This window comes from Tinamus guttatus, unplaced genomic scaffold (assembly GCF_059628265.1).
Source record: "Tinamus guttatus ecotype Peru unplaced genomic scaffold, ASM5962826v1 Tinamus_guttatus_pri_ptg000652l, whole genome shotgun sequence".
Taxonomy (NCBI): domain Eukaryota; kingdom Metazoa; phylum Chordata; class Aves; order Tinamiformes; family Tinamidae; genus Tinamus; species Tinamus guttatus.
The window spans coordinates 2,323,185-2,342,425 of NW_028289186.1; the positions used below are offsets into that span (position 1 = coordinate 2,323,185).

General features: G+C 41.7%; 1 protein-coding gene across 1 annotated transcript; it reads left to right on the plus strand.

Moving 5' to 3' along the window:
* The first annotated feature begins 963 nt into the window (after window positions 1-963).
* SLC25A33 (solute carrier family 25 member 33) lies at window positions 964-17,431 on the plus strand. Its single transcript, XM_088536144.1, has 7 exons — window positions 964-1,044; window positions 7,429-7,608; window positions 11,173-11,250; window positions 12,825-12,925; window positions 14,510-14,576; window positions 15,824-16,107; window positions 16,841-17,431. Exons 1-7 carry the CDS (start codon window positions 995-997, stop codon window positions 17,041-17,043), a joined length of 963 nt encoding a protein of 320 aa, XP_088392270.1. The 5' UTR covers window positions 964-994; the 3' UTR covers window positions 17,044-17,431.
* Window positions 17,432-19,241: the final 1,810 nt, after the last annotated feature.

Here is a 19,241-nt window from a genome sequence, read left to right on the forward strand (position 1 = left end):
CCTTGGGACCTCCTGAACAAGCCTCCCCACCTCCTTTACAGCAGCCAGCTCCATTGCAGCCTATTAGATCCCAAAAGAGCGTAAATAACAAAGTATTTAGCAGGAAATCTTAACAGAGGGGTTAACAGGCTCTCTGATTGCATCAATACACTATCAGGTGCCATAGAGGTGTTTTCTCAGTTTATAACTAGCTAGAGGGTTTTTTTTTTTTCATTGTGATAAGGTCATTGTGGTAAGAGGCGCTATAAAATAGGCCAGTCTACAAAGACCAGAGGTGGCTGAATCGATGTTGCCAGCAAACACAAGAGACGTGTTACAGGGTGGATGTGCTGATAACACGCGGAGTTTAGCAGCTCCTTCTGAGTCATCTCCCCCTCGGGTGTTCCTGTTCGGGATCTATTCGCGTTATCTGCTGGGATTGTGCATTGGAAAAGCTCCTCGCTGACCTCGTGCCAGGCAGGAACAGCTTCCTCCGGACATTTGCGTTTTGGGATCCGTGGGATCCCCCGTTGTACAGGCACCAGGGAGCTGGAGCTGCCGCGCTGCTCCACATTGCATTTAGGGAACGCTGTGTTAAAATGGGCATTTTCACCCCAGGAATAACCGGCGCGCTGTGAGTGTGACACCAAGTCTGTCACCTCCAGCCGCAGCCAAGCTCTAAGGGCGGCTCCGCGGAGCCGGCACAGGCCCGGCCACACAGCACTGCGGTTACTGCCTCATCTCTGGGGTTGTCCCCTTAGTGCAGGCGCTGACGTGCTCCGGGATCTCAGATTTGGGGTAAAACAGCCCCAAAAGCTCCGTCTCGGGGGGAGGCGCATGCGCGAGACCGCTCCCGCCGCGTGACGTCGGCGCGGCCTTGTGACGCGTGTCCTGCTGGCGTCACGTGCGCGCCGCGGCCCGGCCTCCCGCTGGGGCTGCCGGGGCGGCGGGAGCAGAACCGGCACCGGCAGCGGAACCGGAACCGGGAACCGGGAGCCGGGCCGGAGCGGGCGGCATGGCGGGCGCCCCGCAGGAGAACACGCTGCTGCACCTCTTCGCTGGAGGGTGAGTCCCCAGCAGGCGGGCGGGGGGGCCGGTTCGTGCCGGTCCCATCCGGACTGATCCGGTTTGCGCCGGCGCGGGCGGCTCCTGAGGCGGCAGCAGCCCCGGGGCCTGCGGTGGGCCCGGCCGCCCCCTCCCCGCCGCACGGCAGCGCCGGAGGTGACGGCGCCGAGCGCGGCCGCCGGGACATTCCCTGTCTGTAGCGGGAAACCGGGACATTCGCCGTTTATAATGTGAAATCCCGCCGAACCCCGGCGGGCAGGGGTACCCCGAAGCCTGGATCCTGCTCGCACGAGGCTCCCGCCGAGCTAAGCGGGAGCTGGGGGCTCTCGTCCATAAAGCACCATCTTTGCTTTTTGCTGAGCTGTGCCCTGATTTTGGAAGGAAAGGAGGGTGTTGGCACCATGGTCCTGTAAAATCCGCATAGGCATTTCACCTGCTAAATAGTAGCCCGTTATTTCTTCCATTGCCAAACAAAATTCGGTCTCCTCCAACATCTCTTTGGAACAGTAAGTCCATTTAATGTAAATATTAAAATGGCAAAGCAGAGTTTTCCAGAGACCTTGCCCTTCTGCTGGCCTGAACAGCATGTGTTGCGCTAAGTAATCTGTCTTTTTCTTTATTTATGTTAGAGGACCTGGATAGACATATGAGAATTGTTGGGATAATTATGGTGTTTAGCTGGAGCTCTAGGTGACCTCACATAACTCTTCTCAGCCATCAGCATTTTAATCTAAGCTCTTCTGCATTCTCTCAGGGTCTTAATGAGTGAAGATCTTCTGCAGCTTGCCCAGAAGGTCAGTTTTGAACTGCTTTGCGTGGTGCATGGAAATGAAAAAAGGGAAGACCATTGTCCTCCTGAACATGTCCTCTTGGAATAAGACTGATAGATTTCTAAAGCATTTATAAAAATACAGCATGGGGAAGAGATGTGATCTTCCGGGGTAAATTGGCTTTAAAGCTTCATTGTGGGGCTGATTTTCATTCTGAACATCTTATTTAAAAAGACATAGAAAAGCACCATTTGTATTACAGCAGTGTGACAAAAAGGAAAGTGAGACAGCAAATTTAGTTTGTCTGCTGATGCCTCAGTGCATGGCTGACCTGCCAGGTGTCTGTGTTTGGCTTTTAAGTGTTCCTTCAACAACAACGTCAATTGTTGAAATATTCAATCAGACTAGTCAATGAGAGCATACCCTGTCTTCTCAGTGTGGAGTGGAGATGGACTTGCCCATCAGGGTGTTGTGGTGGTTCTGTGAGTGATACCGTTCTGCAGCTGCCACAGAAACACCTGTTTAAGCAGTGGAACCAGTGACCTTGGAGCTCAGCACGTGCTTCTGAGGCCAAAGAACTGGACATGGGCGTATCTCATCATTAAGAAACGGGCCAAGATTCTTTGCTGTAGAGCAGCTTGGCTGTCTAATGTGAGGTTTTAGCACTGTTGCTGGTGGTACATCTGCACTACACCTAGGTGTTTATATGTTCTCTCCATTGTAAATGTTGGGGGTTTTTCTGTTTTTTGTTTGCTTGTTTTTTAAACAATTTTGTTAGTGATTTCTGTTGTGTTCACTTCTAAGAAGGTGGAGGTAGCACGTAGGAAAAGGATTTTGTCAGAGCTTAGGAAGATGAAGTACAAAATCCTTGTGCATGCGCAAAAATGCAGGTCTACCTCAGACTACCTTCGCATCTAGAGGGCACGCAGAGGCTGGGAGGGATAAATTAAACCAATTAGGAAGCATTGTCCAGTTGCTGAAAGAGGCAGCTTCTTATTAACTCAGTTATTTATAGGAAGACTAACTGGTTTCCTCTTGTTCCTTCCTTTTAAGGCTCACAATAATAACAGCAAAGTGAAAGGTCCTGGGATGTTGATGGGAAGATGCCTCTGAGGGCAGGGAGGATTTTGAAAGGAACAAACATGATGCTTAAGTGTCACAATAAATTTAAGCATGTTTACAATTCTGTCTTCCTACGTCTTTACTGAAGTCAGTGCAGTTCTCGGCAATTTTTGGTTGGGAAAAACCTTTGACCTTGTCTTCAGGAGATGGGACTTTCCATCTGGAGTTACGCCCTCTACTAGAGGTAACAAGGTATTAGTTTCCTAAGAACTGGTATTCAGAGGCTCTAGTGCCCTTCATAAATCTGGCACAGTGTCTGCAGAGCTAAAGCAGGGAACAAACTGTTACCTTTATTTCATGTGGGTAACGTGATGTTTACTCATGATGTAACGTGGTGTAGAGTACTTTGGTTCAAGCTGGGGGTGGGAGACTCTTCATATAAATAAAACTGTGCTCGTGATTTCCACTGGAGCAGATGATACATTAGCCCTCTATTTTGTTCAGGCTCTCATGTACATTATGTGTTCCCTAGCAGTGCGTCAGCTATATATGATTTACTGAAAAACACAGTAAGTGCCTATAAGGATACATACTCCTGATGATAAAGTTATTAGTTGGAAATATATTATCTTAAAATTGAGGCATAAAGACCAGTTGGACTTGTTTTGATCCAAAATGTGCTGTGCTTTCTGTGAATGCAGCAGCTTGTTTTTCTTGAACTCTTAATGATGCCATACCAAAATAGCAAAGGCATAGCCTGCCTTACTGTTTCTGTTGAGCATTCAGTGCCAGAGCATGTGCTACTACGGGTGGGTAGATCTGGAACAGGCATGAGCACTTAGGAGAAAGATAGGAAAGAATCCCCTGCAGTATTTCACTTGACTGCTGCCATTCAAAAAATAGCTGTTAGATGTTGAGAGTAGCTCCTGCCCTTTGGGAATAAAAAGTTACTTTCAAATGCCCACACAGCAGAACGTTTCATGTTAGATTATAAATTGTGATTATTCCTCCAACTGAGCAGTTAATCATTTTTAACTTGTAATCTCAGTAAAGTCAAAAGTACTGTAATGAAGGAGCATCTAAGGTTTGGATGATCTTTGCAGCACTTGCTTTATTCAGCATGATGTGTGATTATCCATATTAAGAATATTGTTCAATGATTAAACCCAGCAAAGGTGAAATCACTCCTCTCGGTTAAGATTTTTGGCATCATCTGTACCAGTTGTGCAGGTGGGTGTTGAGAGCAAGTCATTGACATATCAGAGGTGGACTTTGTAAAGGTAGAAAGAGAACAAATGATAATTGGCATGAATTTTAAATAAAATGTTTGGGGCTTTTTTATATCAGCAAGTATTTATTTCTGTAGTTTTTTTGTAGTGTACTTTATAAGCTGTTGAATGGTTCATATCCTCAGGTCAAGAGTTTCCTTGATTGCTCTACTCGAACATTAGAAAGTAGAGAATTTTACTGCTCTAACAGCAATATATGCCTGGCCCAGCTTGTAACCAGAGGAAGTATTTGTAGCCTGGAGGACAAATCTGTTTTTTTGTCTGGGTGTGACAGGTCAAAGCTGATGATTTGTTGGATGTGTCCTGCAGAAGAGATCTGTGCCGCGTACAGAGCATTACTGGGCACTTTTTTGTGTCTGCTGTGTGGCCTGTAGAAGATGCCCATTTTGTTTCCAAGGAGGTTTCTCTCCCTTTACAGATTAAACATCATTTGGGGATTTTTTTGCAAGAGGCTGGTGTAATAAGCACTGCTTACCATGTCTGGAACTGTAATTCTGCAGCTACTGTGTGTGTGTGGTGTTTTCTTTTTTTTTTTTTTTTTTTAAGCTCTAGTCAGTACAAAGACTTGGAGGCTTTATCTTGATTGCAGGATAAAATTTTCCCAAAACAGTCTTATCTGGCTACATGCTCATGAGCTGAATCTTTCATGGCATAGGGCTGTCTGTGTAGCTGAGGAAGGTTGCTGGTTGTTTTTCCTTTCTTCCCAGAGGCAGGCGTTTGGAACATTCTAGGAATATAAAGTGTTTCTTTTATGCACAGTGTGCTATTTTAAGCCATTCAGGGAATAAAGCAACACCAGGACACGATGCATGGAAATCTCATCTGGAGGAGAATCAACTCATCTGAACAAGACGTTCAATACAGCAAAGTCCTTGCTTGAACCGTATCCTGAGGATTTATACTGGGGACATAACTTATGCACCCTGTTGACATTCTGAGAATTGTTTTGTTAATTATGCTGTTTGCCTCCAATGCCACGCTGACAGCATTAACTCCAAGCTGTTAAAACTGATGCAGATACTAGTTCTTTGTGGTGAATATCAGAGGATTACATGTGCTTTCCCAGAAGTATGTGCATAGTAAAGGCATAAATTAACTGGATTATCAGAATAGACGGGTGGAAGGAAAGGAGTGGGCTAGGAGGGCAAGCAGACAGATGATGCGGAAAGGAACTTGCCAGAGTGATTAGAAAATTGTATGTTGAGATGCCACTCTAGACCAAGCAGCTTGTAGTTTATGAACAGTAGCGGAATTTGTGTTCCAAATTTGTAAAATGTTATTGTGAACTACTAGTTTAATGCTCACAAATTTGAAATAGATGAGGATGGAAAACCAAGTACAAAATGGGGTCCAGGGCTGGTAGGTAAATGCATAGAGAGCTAAGGAAATCCAGTGCTCTTTGTAGAACTCCTGGAAATTTGCTATTTTTATTCGAATCTGTTGATGATTCAGGTGTTAATTATACAGGCTTAAGTCAGTATTGTATGTAAGCAGTCAGTAGTGAAAGGGTGACAGATGAGAATCTACAAGAGGTGTCCTTAAACACTTTTTTTTTTTTTTTTTTTAACTTTGAGCTCTGGGAACAGCAGTTTTGCTGGAGAATCTGTTGCTCACCCTTATGTTCCCCCAAGATCTAATCTCAGAGGCATGTGAGCAACACAAGATGCATCTAACAAAACGGAGGAGGATGCACTGGAGCAATCTCCTCCGGAGTAGCAGTGACAGAAAAGAAGACTTGGTTCTGAGCCAAAATGATCAGAGGCTGAGAATGCCACTGTTCCCAGAGACTTTCTTGATGCAAGTGACAACTTCAGCTGCTATGTAGCTAGTTCCATAAACAGCTTAATGACTTTATTCAGGAGTCAAAGCTTAAAGGGGTTAAAAGGCCTGAACACAAAGCTTTCTCTAGCTGACGTTTTAAATGTAGGGATTGCTCCTAGTGAAGATTAACTTTTTCTTGCAGCATTGAAGAGCAAGGAGCATGAGCTTAAAGAAGAAACTCATTTGAAGCATGCTTTTAAATCCTATCACCAGGCTTGGTGAAGCATGGAGTTTCTTCTGATTTCTTCAGATGTTTGCATCTGAAAACCAGTGAAACATCGTGTTTGGGATGATGCGTTGAACAGAATCCTACAGGCTGCAGATACCTTGTGACTCTAGCAAGCAGTGCTTTTATTTATTTATTTATTTTCCTCCCTCCTCTTCTACAGAAATCAAAGGATAGGTGTTTTTTTTTTTTTTTTTTCCTTCTTCCACCCATGGAAAAATACTTAAATTACAATTTCACATTAACATCAAAGAGTTTTTGACTCGTGGTATTTTCTAAAGAAAATCACAAACACTGCTTCCTCTGGAATAACATACTTAAACACTTGTGTAAACAAACAAAAAAACCAGTTTCTTGCCATTAGGTTCAGTTGTAGTAAACGCCCTTATAAAAACAGAAATCTTTAGTTAAGTCCAATGACAATTAGAACCCTTGCATCTTATCTGGCCCAGCAGGCTTTTCTGAGGCAAAGCTCTAGCTGGTTGTTCATAACAATAATTAGTGTCTGGAAGCCGTGTTTTTTCTTTCTGTGCTATGTGGTTATGGTGGGAGGCATGGGTTAAAGCAAGATACTGAAAAAGCACAAGAATAGAAAAAGTGAAAAGTGTCCCGCTAACCAAAAATATGTTGATGTTTGATTTTTTTTTTAATATAACCTGTGTAATCTAGCAGAATAGCTTTGGTTGTTGCTATGTCTATAAACCCTTTACATTCAAGTGCTGAAATGATGAAGATTTCTGTTGCTATGTTTTCGGCCTACTGGGTCCTAATCCCCAATGGTTTCTTCTCTTTCTCCAGTTTCCTGCTTCTCACAGGAAAAATCCATCCAAGGATATGTCCGATTAGGTCAGCAACCTCTGGGACGTGGGTTCCTCTGCTTTTACAGGAAGAATTCCAAGTCCTAAGAGAACATGGGGCCACCAGATGATCTGTCATGTTGCTGCTGCTGTTGGTGCTGCTGTTTTGTCTTCTCAGTTGTCTCTCTTCAGTCCATACACATGCTCATCATTTCTTGAGGTCTCCTTCCTCCCACTAAAGCTTGGGAAGAATCTCCCTTGCTGATGCCACAACTATCCCCCGCCATCCTAACTATTTTTCAATAATGCAGAACAGTCACGTGTTAAGTTTTTATTTATACTTGACGACGCTGTGATTTGACAAGCCCGTGCAACTACCATTCACTGAAACTGTCTTCTGCTCACGTTGTCTTTTACAGATGCGGAGGAACAGTCGGTGCCATCTTTACTTGCCCTTTGGAGGTAATAAAGACGAGGCTTCAATCTTCAAAGCTGGCCTTCCGGGCTGTCTACTACCCCCAAGTCCAGCTGGGGACCATCAGTGGGGAAGGAATGGTCAGGCCAACGTCGGTATCGCCCGGGCTCTTCCGTGTTCTCAAGTGAGTGTTGCTCCTCCTGTCACTGAGCGTTACTTGACACCAGTGAGCTAAATTTGGATTCCTTTGTGCAAACATGGAATGCAAATTTTGCTCCAGACTTGCACCGGAAGGATGTCTGTCAGTTAGGCTTATCCATTCAGCACCAGAATGATAAATTATTCTTTTAAAAATAGATTCTTAGGGTTCCTGGCTCTTTCTTTGAACTTACACAGAAACTTGCCTTTGGCACTCAAAGGCTTCCCAAGGAGAATTGTTTTGTTTGAGTATCTGGAAGTGTTATTTTTAAATAAGCTCTTCAGATTTAATCTTTCTGGTAGTTATTACATGCCAGGGATCAAGAGTTTGTAGCATATTCTGTGTATTTACATGCATCTCAGCTTGCTGGAACTACCATAATAAAAAACACCTTTCCTCCAGAATATTAACACAGGAGTTATCATCTTTGTCTTTTACTGGAAATCTGCTTAATTTACTGTAATCTTTGAGTAGTGGGTCTTTGCACAAGAACTGAAGGACTGAATGAACCATATACCCTTATCTTTCTTCCCTGCAGCCATTCCCAAATTGCTTTAGGTGGTTAGAGGTGCTTGTTTCTGCTTGTGCTATTTACTTGGTTGATGAGGGAAGCTTTAATTGTGCCCATTCCTGTCTTGCAACTCTCATTCTTTGGGGTTTCATATAAAAGTGAAACCCTATAGCCTTCCTTTCACCTTAAAGACGCGCTTTAACAAGGGTTCTACTTTTCTGCACTTGGTGATATGTGTCAGCCTCCTCTGATCTCTTTGAAGCTGGCCCTGCTTTGAACAGGTAACCTTCAAAGTTCCTGTTCAACCTAAATGATCCCATATATTTTAAGCATTGCTTGTCTGCACTCGTGTGGGTGATCTATAACTGAAACTTTTGGCAGTGGAGGAAGGATACTTTGCAACACTAGTCTCTAAAATATAATGTCTAATTGGGATCTTGTGAGCTCTTGTCTGTTCCTTAGACACATCTGATTTAATTAGCTGACTCCTGCTTGCTGTTAGTATGTTGCTTTAGGCAATTATTGTGCATCAATCCTATCCATGTCTGTGCTACTCATGAATTTGAGGTCTTTTCTGTAGTTGAGACTGCAGTAGTTGCTGTTCCCTTTTCCAATGTGTATTGAGTGAGATGCTAAATCATCTAACTTGAATCTGCTGTAGAGCCATCAGCTACTCTGAAGGCCAAATCTCTTTTTACCAAAGCTGCATAAACTTATGATTCAGGCCTCAAGTAAACAGAATGAGGAGTTGATTTAGATCATTGTGCATCCTAGGGTGATGCAGAGAGGTCCTGCTTAGATCAGGTAGTAGAAATGCCAAAGATAATACTGACTAGCAAAACAGGTTGAGAGATTTATGTAAGACCAACACATTTGGCAGCTTGCCGGGTGAAGCTGCACAGTTATATAACAGCACAGTGCTCACTCAAATTCTCTGAAGAACTGGATGGCTAGAATCACCCTGGGACTTGAGTCTCTCTCAAATAACATTTCTTTCCCTTGCCAAACACTCCTTTGTCTACTCAGACATGAGTCTAGAACAATCCATGATTCAAAGTGGAAGGCAGTGCCTTGATTTCTTATTCTCCTATTCCTTTCCACCTTCTCACTGTGCAGCATTGAACCTGAAGCAGTTTTAACTACAGGAACATGATAACCTTCAAGGTATGAGGCTCTTAATAACTACAAGAACATGATATCATCAAGCTATGAGGCTGTCTCCCCATCTCAGTCTCTGAGGCTGTCTTCCTGGGAGAGAGCAAATGGGTTAACATTGGCTCAGTCTTTTAATGCATTTATTAAGATTATTAAATTTGGTGGCTGTGATCTTGATATCATTTTACCTCAGGAATTGCTCAGCTGCATGTATCACTAAGCTCTCTACCTACAATCTTCAGAGCGCTAAGAAGTGAGAGCAAAATAATCATACTCTTTGTCATTCCATTGCGGTCAGTGTCCTTGAAGTACAGATAACTCTATTGATTATAGTCTTTCTGATAAAATACATTAAAAACGAGGAGTGAGTAAGTGTCTCGCCGTTTACCATCCTGTACCCCTTTCTCATCCCTGGGCATATGTGCATTATCAAGCAATGGATGTGACTTAGGCTCTGGTTTAGGAAAATGGCACGGCTAAAGAAGCTGCCCTTAGAACCCTGTGTGTGAACTGTTCCATAAGAATTAAGGGGTGTTGAATGTAAAAGCCCCTTTGCTACTGTAAATAGAAAGAAAGTAGGTACTCAGGAGAGCAAGTTAAGCTTGCTGCAGAGAAGAAAGCACCCCAGAAGGACAGGCTGTTTTTGTCTAATCCGTTTAAAATTCTGATGAGTCACCCCAGCTGGAAGCTGCAGTCGTGACTGTTAAGTGACAAAGAACAAGTAGTTGGTGGATCTGTCTCCTTGGAGATGCTCAGCCCTGGAGCTTACACAGAAAGTTCAGCTCTGCTGAAACTGAAAAAGTGTTTCAGAAGCTCTTACATCCTCTTCTTTCTACTGAGCTTGTTTTTGGAACAAATCTCTGGGGAACATTCCTGACAGTGCTAATGACCTAGAAAGCAAACACTGAAAAACAGGTAGTTCAAACACATGCATGTGAACTACCCCTGGATCCTAGTATTATCTGGGTTTTCTTGCATGATTTTCACATGATGCCTCTTATTTCAGTTAAGAGGGCTACAGCCCGCTTGTGTGCACAGAAATCCTGGTGGTTACTGGGCTGTAGCTGACAGTCACTTGTAGATGAACTTGGCTTCATTGGTGTTTAGCTGTTAATCTAATCCTTATAAATATTTCTCCTGTTAGTAGTGCAAAGAACTTGTGCACAAGGTAAGTCTCTTTTGGTGAGGCACTTGAGCAAGGAAAATTGCTTTGGTAACCTCGACTGAAGCAATTGCAAAACTGTAGGAAAACACTGTTTGGTCTCCTCTTCCTTAGACCAGATCATGAAGGCTGCTGGCAGCCATTCACAGTTGTGCGTTTGGGATTTTTTTGGGAAGGATGTTTGTGAATTCTTGAATGTCCTCAAAACCCAAACAATTGTCCCTAAACTACCTGGAGAAACATAGACTATAGTGCAGCTGTCACCTGCAACTTTCACTCTGGGCATTGGGGAGCAGAAAAATGACAAAATAATAGTAAAGGGCCACGCTGTACAGGAAAAAAAAAACCCACCAACAAAAATCTTCTGAACCACTTAGAAAATGCCAAAAATACTTTTAAACAGAGTCAGGTGGTCTTGCATTCTTACAAAAACTCTTTAACCAGGTTCTGACAGCTTTCAGAGAATGGGAATTACAGCCCTGTGGCATTTGGCACGCACAGATTTGCCTGTAGTGCACTGAATTTTACTGCTTAGTGGCTTTTATTCATTAGTGTCTTATTTTGATAATTTGAAATTAAATTGTGGTCTAAGAGTTAACAGGTTCACAATTAATACTTATTTCTTTAGCATAGTTCTTTCGCTTGATGTGTGCAGGAACAAGAAAAAACTACTAACCCATATAGATTTTTTTTTTTTTTTGCTGTTTGTTTTCATTTTAAGGTCAATTCTGGAAAAAGAAGGACCAAGGTCACTCTTTCGAGGGCTGGGTCCAAACTTGGTTGGAGTTGCACCATCAAGGTAAATAGTTAAACTATTGCTAGAGGACATATTTAAAGGCACCAACCCAGGTGTTACATCACAAATGCAGCATAAATAAATGCACTGTATAAACAGGACAAAATTATCCTGTCTTTAAATTGTGGAGCAGTTTCAGACTGCGTGGTGTGTGTATATATCAACAAATGATTATAAATCCACTTTAGATTTAGACATCTGTTTTTCAGTAACATTTATGAATTGCTAATATATTCAGCACCTATTTTTTGTCAATATTCCTTTCTTCTAACTGAAAACCTGATCAAATAGTGTGAAAGTCAATGCCTGTCTTCCTACCAATTAAACCTGTATCTGCCATATCTACCATATTCTATTGGGTTGTCTAAATTTTGTGCATTTACCTTAGCAGCTCCTTTTGATCTTTGCTTTCTGCTGTCAGTGGAACTCACTCTTTATTTATGCTATATGATGCTGTCCTTAAAATAAAAAAAAGAGGTTTTCGCCTGGTATTAAAAGACATATTTTTAACATTTTTAAAGGCATTTAAGTGGCTTTTGCAGTGATCCAATGAATTGGTCATTTCCTTGGGAAAACAGAATAACGTAGATGCAGGAAAAAAAAAACTGTAGATTAATGTTTGCATTTCCCTAATAGGATCTACCAGTTACCTGTGAAAACACAGTGTTTGGCAAACACTTCAGGAGTGGCCTGAGGCCAGCGGAGATGGGGGTACCCTTCTGGGACTTGATTGCCTCAGCTCTTCTCAGATGAAAAGCTGAATGGGTGTGGGGAGGAAATGGGGATAAATACTCTTAAATACTTTATTTATATATAAAAAAATATAAATATATATATACACACACACACATATATATACATATAAAACATATTCTATATATACATATATATATATATATTTGGAAGTCTTCCAGGCACCTAGTGTTTGTTTTCCACACATACGTATAATTGTCACGTTCCTGGCAGAGCTGAAGAGCTCTATACCAAATAATACCAAAGTTCATTAGATCTGGAAAACAGTCAGATGTTCTTTGCCAGAAATTGAACCAGTTAAAAAAAAAAAAAAATGGGGTCAAAGGGTGATGGTGCTCATGTGCTCCCACTTTGGCATCATAGCCTGGGAGATAAGATGCCCACCTGGAAGTGGGGAATCCTGTTTCCGTACAGGTAGTCTTTGCAGTAGATACCTGAATCCAAGACTGCTTTTCATACAACTGACTCATGCTCTTTTTTTGTGTTCCTTCATACTCCTTAAGCTTGAAATAAGGTACTTGGTGTCTCTACTTGAGTTTCCACCAACTTTTCCCTTTCTCTCGCATTTTTCTTCAAGGAGTTGTGCTCTGAACATAGTTCAGGCAGCTTCTCACACTGACTGTTGCAGCTCCTGCTCTGAGCTCCTGTCTGTTCATGTGTATTAGAGATTTACACAGTCATGGGGAGGCCCGTTTGGTGAATGCTTTTTATTGGGAGGAGGGGGGCTGCAGGAGGGGAAGCTGTGAGAGGAAAGATGGCAACATATCTAATTTGATGTCCTCTGTATTAGCTCGCTTTCCCCCCTCCCTCCTTTTCTTGGGCAGGGCTGTCTATTTTGCATGCTACTCCAAAGCCAAAGAGCGGTTTAATGGCATCTTCGTGCCCAACAGCAACATCGTGCACATTTGCTCTGCGGGTTCTGCAGGTATGTATTAGTAATTCATCTTTGAAATGGTTCCTGTTCTTCAGCCACCCACCAGCAGCCTGTGCACGCATTGGTATCTGTGGCTCTGAGATATCTCTCAATGCTGTAGAGTGTGTATTCAAAGCTGTTATTGCCACAAGACTTGTTCTCTTACTCTCAGAAGTTGGAGAATAAGTGGAATAAGGCAGACACTGGAATTTTTAGTCAGCCTGTGAAGGACCTAGGTTCATAGGCCAGTCTTTACTGTGAGAGTTGTGGATAATTTTGGTATACGAATGAGTTCAGAGGCCAGTATGTGGCTCATTCTGGAAATGTGTACTTGGTCTTGTACATGCTAGAAGTTATTAGAATCTATTGCAATGTGCAGAAAGGGTTTCTTTTTAAGAAACATGTCTAGCAATGATCCCTGTAAAAGGCTGAGGTCAGGAGAGGTGATTTTACTTCACAAAACAAGAATATGTAAAAGACTCCTAATGAGGCAAAAGTTCAGAGACTATTTAAAAATCTGCTAGGCTGGAAAACAGTCCTCAAACAAACGAAATGGGAGTGCTTGGCAAGCTTGTCTAGGGACTGTTAAGGAAAACTCTTCTGAAGAACTAAGTTGGTGCTTCATATCATTACTAAAAAAGTAAATCTGTTTTTTTGTAATATCAAAACAACCAAGTATCAGTACAGTCCAAAGGGGGTGTTATAATAAAAGGCTTTGCATGTGTTTGTTGCATAATTTAGTTGTAGGAAACCTTGATTATATCTTCAAAAAGCCATTCAGAAGTATTTGAGGGGCAAAGGGAAGGCATGTACAGACTTCACAGAAGAGCCTAATACCATGTATACATATATGTGTGTGTATGCATTATATATGTATATTATTGTTCAACACTTAATGCTTTTTTCTCACTGAAATGTTGCAGTAATATTTCACTAACCAGTAACAAAATATATCAGCAAAAGTTTGATACTGTTTTAGCCAAATTGTTATGGTTTAATGTAGTTTTTTTTTTCTCCTGCTATGGGGAAAATAATGTTTTTCTCTACGCTAGAGAGAGTGTGAGATCTTTACTAGTTAAAGCTTCAGTTACCAGAGAGATCATTAAAAACAATTTCTTCAAACTACCCTCTTTAGATACGGGTATCTGGGTAGGTTTTGTTCATGAGATGGCTCAATGGCACCACCTAGAGCCTTGGGGTAGGGTGGGGAGAAAAACACTATCAATTTTCTCCATGGATTTCTTCTCATCTTTTACTTTACTGTAAAACATAGTCAGTAAATAAGATACCTGGTCTACAGCAGGCTTCAGGTGCATGAACTACCTATTGATACCAAGTGCAATAGCTACAAGAAATTGCAAAGGAAGAGGTCAGTGCCTTCTGAAGTTTAATGCAACAGCGTTCTCTGGCAAGAAAGAGGTTGTAAGTCATAAACCTGCATGTCTTTTGAAACCTCAGGATAGAGCAAGTAAATAGAACTGTGCAGTGGAGGTTCATATTGGTCCATGTTCTTTTTATATTTGCTAAGATTCCTATTTTCCACTGCAGTTCATCAGCCTAACTTGAGCTATATATATTTTTTCTTCTTTCTTTTAGCCTTTGTCACAAATTCCCTGATGAATCCCATATGGATGGTGAAAACCAGAATGCAGCTAGAACGGAAGTAAGTGACTGAGAGACACTGGATGGTTAAGGGAGGCTCTAGAAAGTCAAACTTTTGACCTTTTTACTCATGGCTCTTCAGACCTTGGTAGATTTTGCTATTGTTTCCCTGACAATCAGTCTATCGTTTGCCTGTCCGGACTACAAGTTAGAGTTCTGGATGTTGTACTTTCCAGAATTACGACTGAGAAGAATGTATAGGTTGTTGAGTTGGACTGAGTTTCTGTTTTCATCATAGATCTTAAGCCAATTGGCTTAATTAATAAGCATTAATTCTTCTCAGTTCCCTGATTATAAAATCTTCTGTACCTCACGTATTGATGGTGCAGATAAGTACATCAAAACCTGAAAGGTGCTTTGATACCGCAGTAATAGACACTAAGGAAGTGTCAGATGAGCTCAGGTGGGAGCCTGAGCAGGAGGTTGCAGTCTGTCCCACTTAGCAACACAGCTAGCACTGGCCTTGGATCCTACAGATGTGTTACTGCAACAAATGATGGTATAAATACACAGCAAGCTAGCTGTGAACAGAAAGGGTGATGTTTCTTAATATTCTAATGAAGCAGCATGTGTTTTGCTTCCCAAAACATTCTCAAGATCACAAGATTCCATTGCAGTAGTTGAATATTCTCTTGTATCCTTCGGGATTGTGTTGTTGTTAACTATACATTCTGGAAGCAGAGAGGGAATTGGGCAGCAATAGATTTTGGGTCCTGTGATCTGTGCTCACTGGTGGATACTGAAGCAATGAGGGACTCTGTTATTAATGGAGATTCCTTTCTGCAAGGACATCCTAGGTGAGATAAGAAGGATCCTTTAAGACACTACAATCTATAAATAATAAGCATTAATTCTAGCACTTGAGAGTAGTGAATTTGAATTGAATGCTGCCTCTTAAGCTGAAGGATCATTTTTCATATAGGAGACCTGTCTCTTGGCCTGCTGAAAATGGCCTTAAAGGGAATTGCCAACTAAAAATGTCTGTTTGGTGCTCGTTATCTTATAAGCAGTGGTGAACTGGGACAGACTGGATGGGACTGGAGCCTTAAGCATTACCCTGAGTATGTGTTAGTGGATTGGAAAAGCCCAAGGTATGCTCTTAGCATGATGCTACTGCTCTGTGCAGTGTTCCTGGGAGATCTTTGCATTTGGCTAGTTACAAAAGCTATACTGAAAGCCATGAGGGTTTTTTATATATATATTCTAAATTGTATTCATCATGTGCTCTGTTTTGTATTTGTTTTCTAGAGTCAGGGGTTCAAAGCCAATGAATGCTTTGCAGTGTGCCAGATACGTTTACCAGACAGAAGGTATCCGTGGCTTCTACAGAGGCTTGACTGCGTCCTATGCTGGGATTTCTGAGACCATTATCTGCTTTGCTATTTATGAAAGCTTAAAAAAGCACTTAAAGGAAGTACAGCTGCCCCCTTCTCCTGCTAATGGGACCGAAAGGAACTCCACAAACTTCTTTGGACTGATGTTTGCTGCTGCTGTTTCCAAGGGCTGTGCTTCCTGCATTGCTTATCCACACGGTATGTTAACTTCTCTGTTTATGAGTGCAGTAGAACAGCTCTTCAGCTGTTCCCTCTTGCTTGAGCTGAATGATGATCAATGCCAAAATGCGTATTACAGTGGCGTATTTGTACATGTTAGTATTTTCAGAACTCGTCCAATTATTCTTGATTAGCGACATTGTTAATGATTGGGACTTCCTGATTTAAAAACAGCTCAAGAAAAAAAAAAAGAGGATTGGATGCCTTTGACTTCAGTTCTCATTGGTAACGTGCCTAGCTGTGTCCCCACTATACTTGGGACTCTACGTATTTCAGTTTATAGAAGGGGTAAACGGTAGTGCTATATAGTTTGTGGAAGTGTTTGTTGTAGAAGGTGAAGGTTTGTGCTTTGACAGGAAAAGGGTAGTGGAAAACACTTGTAGCTTACTTCTTGTGAGTAAGATTAGGTGTGAATGTCTTCATGGTTCTACAGAAAGAGGCATTAGCTATACAAGCAAACTTAGTTCTACAGATGCTTGAACAAGCAAATAATCCATCCATTCCCCATGGAAAGGAACTCACCTTTAACTTCCAGTCTCGCCCAAAGGGCGACGTGTACAGGATTTCCAGGCTGAAAGTCCTGTCTGGCAGACAACACCAAGGAAGATTTGGGTGACCTGGGGCAGTACAAACTTTTTCCTGGTCTCAGCACGCTTCTCATTGGGAAGGTATAAGTCCTATTAACTCTTGTCTCGCTCTCACTTTTCTGCAGAGGTCATACGGACACGGCTGCGAGAAGAAGGCACTAAATACAAGGCTTTCATTCAGACGGCCCGGCTCGTGGCACGTGAAGAGGGCTACCTTGCCTTCTACAGAGGACTCTTTGCCCAGCTCATCCGGCAGATACCAAACACAGCCATTGTGTTGTCCACCTACGAGTTGATCGTGTATTTGTTAGAAGACCATGCAAAGTAGCAGAACCAAGACTACTCTTACGGACTGTAGACCAATTCTTTCATTGAACAAATAGTCCTTTAAGAGACTGATGATGCAGGTGGCAGCGCTGGTGAAAACCGATGAGTCTCTGATTACCTGCTGGATATTTTCCTTTTGGATTCATGCTTTCTGAAAGGTCTCAACTCATTAACGTTAATAGTTAATTAACTTTTTTTAACTTAATGATAAAAATTAAATAGCTACTAAATTAAATTACACTATTTAATTTAAGTATATGTTTGTCCTTTTCCTTAAGCACAGCCGTACGTGGTCAAGGAATGTACCTTGTATTATCAAGTGATCTCTTGGACTGATGTTCATTAAAACTATATTAAAATAGAAGAGGAACTGGTTTGGAAATGTGAAACTTGGGCTTCCTACCACTGGTGTCCTGTTGCTTTTTAACACTATAATAGCCCAAATAACTTTGAGAGTTCTTCACTGTTGTTTAAGGTGCATCCTATTCATTGCTATAGGACCTTCCTGGGGTGTTCAAGTGGGACAACTCTGCAACGCTGTAGTTAGAAGTGTTCATGCCAGCATCTCTTAGAAAAGCTACCTGCACTGGCAACATCCCTGAAATATAGTTGTGGGAGGCTCTTCTGTAAAACTTAATTACTTAAGAGTATTGTGCACAGCAATGGACTTAGATACATGTTTGAGTTATTGTGTGTAAATTAATCTTTTATGATAGACTGTTCTTAGATGAGAGGATCTGATAGGACCCCAGCTTTAAGGAGTATGAATCCCTTTTTGGATTCTGCTTTACAATATGACGTTTGAGAATAATCACTTTTGATTTGATATCCTTTGTGGAGCAGTGCTTCTGGTGAATGAGATGTTATCTCATGGACGTGCCACTGGAGTTGAGACAAACACCCCAAAATCCACGGTTTATGTAAATAGTTTTCTTACATCATTAGTGACTTCAATATTGAAGGAAAGAAGAAGGATCTGCTGGTCTAGTACAGAACAACTCCTCTATTTGTTCCTCACGGATAGAGTATCTGCCCTCTGCTCCCCAGGCACAGTATCAAAGGGGTATTCTTCAACACTAGTCATGATGAAGTTCTTGCCTTGCAGTTATAAACAAGATGCACTGCATACCTGAGAGAATTATTAATTTCACAAACATTAAAATGTGCTTCTCTCTTTAGTACAACACCTATTGCAGCAACTCTTTGTGATGAAAGTATTGCTTATGTTTAGTTCCCGATAGTAAAATACTTAAATTAAGGTTAGATTTGTGCTTTGCATTGCTCATGTTATGCTCTCCTATTTATTAGTGTCATTTGCTTTGACAGCTGAGACAAATGCTGCAACAGCCGAGCCCAGCTTCAGCCTTCCCTGCTGTTGAACTGAACAAAAAGCCTCTCATGACTTGAGCAGGTGTTGAGTTCTTGAGCAAAAGCAAGTGTTTGTGGACATCTCTGACCTCAAGACTTGTACACAGCGGAGGTGATGTTTGGAGTCGGACTGTGCAAAGCATTAGGAAGCAGCCTAGTAGTGAGTAGGGCTCTCTTGTAAAAGAAAAAAAAATTCAGGTTATTATTTTGTTGTAGAAATGTAATTAGTTGATAAATGGATTCAAACCTTCACTAGAGCCTAGCTGGTACTAGGTACCTACACTGGGACTTGGTGTCATGTATGACATCAGTGTGATGGTGAAACACACTGCAAAGAGGGAGTAGGGAGTGTGTGTGCATACACCTCATAATGAGGCAAAAGGTGCAAAAAATAACAGATTTCTACAATGTCTCACTAAAAAACATAACACTTTACCCTTAAGCTAAAATAAGAAAGAGTTGAGTAACTAAAACTGAGTATGATATTTTTTAAAAATAGAGATGATGAGCAGCAGAAGCTTTAAAGCCTCCTCACAGGAGTCAGAAACTGTCGTACATGCTGGTACTATTTTTGATAACCAGGCCATTTGTACTGCTGCTTTGTAACTTTTTTCTGAGATTTGCCTTCTTAAATTAGTGTTTCCTCCGTACTTAAAGTACTATGGCTTTAGTCAAATGTGTGGATTTCTGATACCTTTTGAGAATGAGGGGAGGAAACCGAGATTGGGACTTGGTAAGAGTGAAAGCAGACAGTTTGTGCACCAATTGAATCTGGTGGAGAATGAAGAATTCAGATGTATTTTTTACATTCTTTGAGCTTGGCTACCAGCT

Coding starts and splice junctions, on each gene's coding strand:
- SLC25A33 (XM_088536144.1), top strand. CDS start 995: ATGGCGGGCGCCCCGCAGGAGAACACGCTGCTGCACCTCTTCGCTGGA. Junction 1,045..7,428: donor CTGCACCTCTTCGCTGGAGG/GTGAGTCCCCAG, acceptor TGTCTTTTACAG/ATGCGGAGGAACAGTCGGTG. Junction 14,577..15,823: donor AGAATGCAGCTAGAACGGAA/GTAAGTGACTGA, acceptor TTTGTTTTCTAG/AGTCAGGGGTTCAAAGCCAA.